The following is a 6,307-nucleotide window of genomic DNA, read 5'->3' as shown; positions in this document are numbered from 1 at the left end:
TAACTTGAAATTTGAAATCTTATGTGTACGATTAGAGAAGCATTTGATACACAGAACCCTGAAAAGGATTATTTGACTATTGATCAACATTCTTCTTTTCAAACAGAAAGATCTTTATATCAGGAAGAAGTTGCTGCAGCATCTGATCTAGTGCTAGTGCATTTATGTATTATTGGAAAGATGCACCAAATGAGAAATGATAGCAACAATTTTAGTAATGGACGCTGAATTCATCCGATGGACATGGTGGAATAGGTACATCAATGATCCCCTCCAGCATCATCATCACCGTCTTCATTGGAAATCGAAGAGCCGGTTCATCCTGAATACACCATAATGCAACTGTAACCATTCTCTCAAAGGTCCTCCTGTCTACCTCTTCGCCTCTGATGAGTTTGCCCAGCTCGTTGGCCTCAAAGCACTTATAAGCCCAGGCAGGCAGCAGGGTTTCTTCCGGCCTTGACAGGTTGTATGCCAAGTTCTTTCTGCAGCAAACAATTTCCAGTAGAACTATTCCAAAGCTGTAAATGTCCACCTTCACGGATATGGGAACGTTTTTGAACCATTCTGGTGCGATATACCCTCTTGTCCCCCTGGCATGAGTGTTTGTTCTCGTTTGTTCCGGCATTAGTAATTTAGCTATACCAAAATCTGAGATTTTTGCCCTCCAAGATTCGTCAAGTAAGATGTTCTGAGGCTTTATGTCACAATGAATTATTGCAGACTCGCACTCCTCGTGGAGATAGAGTATGCCTCTGGCAACGTCTAGTGCAATCCGAACTCTATCATCCCAATTCGGACGCCATTGTCCTTTGAAGAGAAGATCAGCGAGGGAACCATTGCTCATATATTCGTAAACCAAAAGCCTCTTCGATCCCTCAATACAGTATCCAAGCAAGCGGACCAAATTCCTGTGTCGAGTTCTGCCAATTACCCTCATTTCAGCTCGGAACTCTCTTTCACCCTCTTCGACCACCTTCTCTAATCTTTTCACCGCCACAAAGCTTCTGCCTTTGTCAAAAGTGCCTTTGTGAACTGCTCCAAATCCGCCTCTACCTAATTCCTGGTTGAACCCCTTGGTAGCCTTCTTTAGCTCATTGTAAGTGTATGTTCGAAGAGTGAATCCCTTCATTAAGCCAGTTGTTCTGGTCTCAAAAAGTAGTTTTCTGTACTTCAAGATACGGAACTTAAAGATGAAGATAGTGAAGACTGCAAGGATGATGCAGGAATATGTTACGAAGCTCAGACTTAGAGCAAGGATAGTTGACCACGGCTGTTTCTGAGTATCACCGTTCAGACTTCTGCTAATGTCAATAGACAGCTTGAAGAAAGCAATAGATGGTACGGTACCAGTTGTATTCTTGAGATACTTGAGTGGAAGCTTGTATTTAGAGCAAGTGGGTTCAGAATATATAGCTGCATCACAATCACAGTCCTCCAAGCAGGAATGATTGCAATCTTCCTTCTCGCGCATGGGCGCTAGAAAATAAGGCCGATCATCACACCCTACATTCAGAGAAGTCATGTTAATATGGGAGGCATCTTCCTTGCCTAAAATGCACTTGCTCCCAGTGAAGTTCCTCTCACAGCCACCACTTGTCTCGTTGAGGTCTGTGAAACTGTAACCTGGCATACAGAAGCACTGGGGTTCGCCATCAATCCTACTGCAATAACTGTTATAGCCACAGAAACCTTTCACGTCACAGAGATCAGCAATTGCTTCCCACTCTGTCGACATATTAGATTTTCCCTCTGCATCAAAGCTATGAGAAAACAATCTAAAATTTCCATCATAACCAAGTGTTGCACGGTAAAGACTTCCGTTTACCCTTGAAAGTGGTGATGCCACAGGTTGTATCACTGAGGTACCAGTAGCATCAGCCAGTAATAATTTGCCGGTGACATTAGTAAGAATCAGCTTAGTCTTGGGGTTATTCATAGTCCCCGTGTTCCAGTAGGAATCTACCGAGTCATCTGCGGAGTCGGCAGGATATGCAACAAGATTTCCATCATACTGCATTTTCAGATGAAATCGACCTGACGGGTGGTCGATTGGAGACAAACTAGAGATCAACTCTTTTCCAGGGTCAAGTGCCTGGCCGCCTAATATGGTATCAGTTGGAAATATGAAGCTCTCCCATATAATACTTTTATATTGATCATAGAGCACAAAATTTCCAGAGTCAAGCATGGAAGCATAGCTCGCAGGTTTTGAAGGATCAGCAATTGTGTGAAGCTGACCTTGCTCATATTTCAACTGAAGCTTTCCATCGATGAAACCAAGACTTGAGCTCGACGACACAGCTGGATCATCCCTTTGGGCAGTCCACACGGTGACATTATTGGCACTTCCAACTATCCGAATTCCTACTCTAAAGCCACTCCCTTCTGGAAAAAATCCAAATGCAAACCTTTTGGAAGGTGAGTACCAAGGTTGACTGCTAGGATAAAGTGTAGCACCCAATCCTATCATATTTGCATCAGGCTGAGCTTTAGCAGCTTCAAAGGTTGTTGCAAGCAAAAATGATAAATAAACAGCGACTATAAAAAAAGCCATAAATGGAGAGATTAGATGGGATTATTTGGATTTTGTAGAGGCAGAAATTGGTATTAGCATCAGGAGATTAGTAGTGATAAAGAAATTCATTAGCATGGTTACTTTTACATCTGAGGGAAACAAAAAAAAAATAGGCAGCCGGCTTGGGGATAAGTCAACTTCATTAAGTCTTCGTTGAGAGGACACAGAATCTTCCTAAGACAAAGTCTTTGAATTTTCACGGACAACCATAAAAGTCTATACCGTGTAGGACGCGCAAAAGAAGACAAGATCAACTTTTCATAGGTTCAAGCCTGATTAATCAACGAGGTTACTTAGCATGATAGTACATCTGAAACTTCCGAGTACCTTGCAGCAGCACTGTTGCATGACGTTTGATTTTAAATACTATAAATTGAAATTAAAAATTGTATCTTACAGCTTATATATCTTTTTATGATTTTGTAAATTGGGTTCCAATCCGCGTCCTAAGAGGTCGCCACAACAAGTCAATAATATTGTGATAAAGATTGAACAACCACCTAGCTCTTAAACTGTCAAGGGCTGTACATCAATCTCAAAGACACTGGTTATAAAGATTTGATGAATTTCACTGGCTATGTGAAGTTGGGTACAGATTATATACTTCTAGTTAGCTTCCTGCCTATGACTTCGACTAACACCAATTGAGTCTGCTCAGGGTATGGGAGATTGGGTCATCATTCATGCGTGCTATTACTCAGTCAAATTACATTACTTGTAGTAATAATTGGTCCTATTCATCAGAATGACCTGATCAAACGCATTTGATTTGATATTTCAAAATGGAGAATATTCATCACAAGTACAACCATCACTCCACCAAAAAGAAAAAAAAGGAATTGATATTATTCCACAGGAATGTATAATGCATCAAAATGGATCTCATCATGATGATAAATCTCCAGTGTTACAGAAATCTATGACACACAGGGACAAAAGAACAAAAAGTCTGGTGAAACTCAAAATTTGAAGTTTTTACTCTCTATAGCTGAGGAAATGAATAAAAACGTATGTAACTTACTGGGAAAAAACAGCATTCCAAGTATGTAAATGATTGCAAATTTTACATAGTTGAATGATAGGTATCATTTAGGCTATGTAGGAGTAACAAGTGCCTGGGAGAAGGTTGGAGGAAAGGGAATAGGTGCATCCAGGGTGCCTTCTAACATTAGAATCACATTTTTCATTGGAGGCCTTAAATCAGGATCTTTCTGAATGCAACATAATCCAACTTTGATCATCCTCTCTAGTGACTCCATATCTACATCTTCATCTCCAATAAGGTTTCTCAGTTCTTTGGTCTTAAAGTACCTATACACCTTACTAGGAAAGGGTTCATCTGGGCTTTCAACATTGATAATCAGATCACTTGTGCAACATATTGTCTCCAACAGCACAAGTCCATAGCTATAGACATCTACCTTCTCTGAAATTGAGGCAGTCTTGTGCCATTCTGGTGCTGAGTACCCTCTCTCCTCTCTTTCCTTTACCATATTTTCTGTTTGATTAGGTGCTAGAAGCTTTGCAGACCCAAAGTTCGATATTTTAGCTGTCCAATTGTCATCCACCAGTATGTTTCTTGGCTTTATGTTGCAATGAACTACACGTGTATCACAATCTTCGTGCAAATATCGAAGCCCTTGTGCTATATCCACTGCAAGTCTCATTCTTTCCTTCCAGAATGGCCTTCTATCAACCTTATAGATCACATCCACGAGCGATCTGTTTGTCATGAATTCATACACAAGAAGCTTTTTAACACCCTCTATGCAAAAGCCTACCAATTGAACAACATTCTTATGATGAATTCGTCCCATGACAGTCATTTCTGCTGTAAATTCTCCTTCTGGTTCAGCATCAAATTTTTCCAGCCTTTTTACCGAAACTTTTCTATTACCTTCAGATATGGTTCCTTCATAGATCTTTCCATAAGAATTCCTTCCTACCTCTCTCTTGAATCCATCAGTAGCTCTCTCGAGCTCATTGTAGGAAAATGATCGAAGAGTGAACTCCTTATTAAGGCCCAAATTTTCCATATCTAATAGCCTTTGATATCTAAGAGCTCTCTTTCTGTACAATAAGAAACTGAAAACAGCAAGCAGTGTAAACAAAACTGATAAGAAGCCAAAAGGAGGAGCCAGAATTAGGATCATTTTCCTCTTGCGCTTACCCACCTTCTTTGCTCTCTGCTCAAGGAATGCATTTGCTTCTGCGGATTGAGAACTATTATGGCTTTGTTTTATGAAAGCTATTCCTGATTGATTCTTACCTTGGGTTGCATAGAGGATTGGATGCCTGTATTTATTGCAGTCACCACTTTTATATAGAGCAGCCCAGCAATTGCAATCATTCATGCAAGACGGGCCACATTCCTCCTGGGCCACTGGACTCTTACCATATGAATAGCCTCCAATGCTCATGTTCATTAACACTGTGTAATTGTAAGGCTGTGAAGTTTCTTTCCTTCCACAAAATCTTTCATATGTGAAGTTCCGGTAGCATCCCAAGAATTTCTTTTCAGGTTCAAAGTAGATGAAGCCAGGAAAGCAGAAACAATTGTTGCCTGTGCTGGCATCAAATGAGCAATAGGCGTTAACACCACAGTGACCTTTTACTTCACACAGATTCTGTAATGCATACCACAAGATTTTCATGGTCGAATTACCGCTGCTTTCAAAGATGTGCAAATACAGCCTAAAATTGCCATCAATATCAAAAGTTGCCCTGTATACAGTCTTCTGCTGGCTTTGATTATATGAGCTTTGTGCTATAGTATGCACACTGTCATTAATTCTTGACGTTAAATTCAAGTATAGATGACCTCTTTCAGTGAGAACCAGTTGCTCCCTGCCATTAGTCCATCCGAAAGTTCTAGTAGACCAATAAGAATAAGAAGATGCCGATGTAACGTTTACCGGGTAGGCCACAAGATTTCCATCACCCTGGAACTCAAGTATGAACCTTCCCCTTGACTGATCAGTTGCCGATACACTGGAGAAAAAGGTATATCCCAATGGCACAACCTGTCCTCCTAATATGGTATCTGTTGGATAATCAAAGCTTTCCCACAGAACATTACTTCCATTGAAGAATACAAGATTACCTGAATCAAGCAAAGAAGCTGAAGTTGCAGGCTTTGTTAGATTATAAAGAATATCTCCTACACTTTGTTTGGTCCAAAGGAGAAGCCTGCCTTCCCTGCTCAACTCAAGATAGGCGTCTGAAGGGATCGGTGGATCGTCTCTATTTGCAGTCCATGTAACGACTGGATCAGGAGTTTTAGTCTGCAGCCATATGCCCACTGCGAATCCATCAGCTTTCTTGTAGAAACCAAATGCAAAAGTGCCTGAAGGTGAAAGCCATGAAGAAATATTTTGAGGGAAGAGCTTAGAACCTAAGGTTATGTTGTTGCCCTTTACTGGATCAAAGTATCCAGTTCCAGCATAAATCAAAATCAGAAGTGTCAAGAATTTGAGTATCAAGTTAGCCATGAGGGAGAGAAATGAAGAGGTATCTAATTTGTTTCAGTAACACATACGCATTTTCTATTTAACAGGAAGATTAGCTAGAAGGCTCTACTTTAATTGATTTTGACTTGTTCATACTTCATTAGAAACTTCTTTCAGTTCTCTTTTCCGTGTAGTTTCTGCAAGCTTGGAAAATGCAAATGCTAGAAGATCAACATACCTAATGACCGTTGACTTAGAGTCAATTCCATCAAAACTTGAT

General features: G+C 40.4%; 2 protein-coding genes across 2 annotated transcripts; both read right to left on the bottom strand.

Moving 5' to 3' along the window:
• Positions 1–2,673, bottom strand: LOC113700621 (G-type lectin S-receptor-like serine/threonine-protein kinase LECRK1). The gene has a single exon (XM_027221088.2). It carries the CDS (start codon positions 2,555–2,557, stop codon positions 212–214), a length of 2,346 nt encoding a protein of 781 aa, XP_027076889.1. The 5' UTR covers positions 2,558–2,673; the 3' UTR covers positions 1–211.
• Positions 2,674–3,672: 999 nt separating this feature from the next.
• Positions 3,673–6,069, bottom strand: LOC113700620 (G-type lectin S-receptor-like serine/threonine-protein kinase LECRK1). The gene has a single exon (XM_027221087.1). The coding sequence runs from the start codon at positions 6,067–6,069 to the stop codon at positions 3,673–3,675; it is 2,397 nt and encodes a 798-aa protein (XP_027076888.1).
• Between the last annotated feature and the right edge of the window lie 238 nt (positions 6,070–6,307).

Source organism: Coffea arabica, chromosome 7e, assembly GCF_036785885.1.
Source record: "Coffea arabica cultivar ET-39 chromosome 7e, Coffea Arabica ET-39 HiFi, whole genome shotgun sequence".
Taxonomy (NCBI): Eukaryota; Viridiplantae; Streptophyta; class Magnoliopsida; order Gentianales; family Rubiaceae; genus Coffea; species Coffea arabica.
Note: the sequence above shows the minus strand (reverse complement) of the source record. Positions and strands in the feature narration are given on the sequence as shown.

What these genes read in the sequence shown, in the direction of transcription:
- LOC113700620 (XM_027221087.1), bottom strand. Translation starts at nt 6,069, where the DNA reads ATGGCTAACTTGATACTCAAATTCTTGACACTTCTGATTTTGATTTAT.
- LOC113700621 (XM_027221088.2), bottom strand. Translation starts at nt 2,557, where the DNA reads ATGGCTTTTTTTATAGTCGCTGTTTATTTATCATTTTTGCTTGCAACA.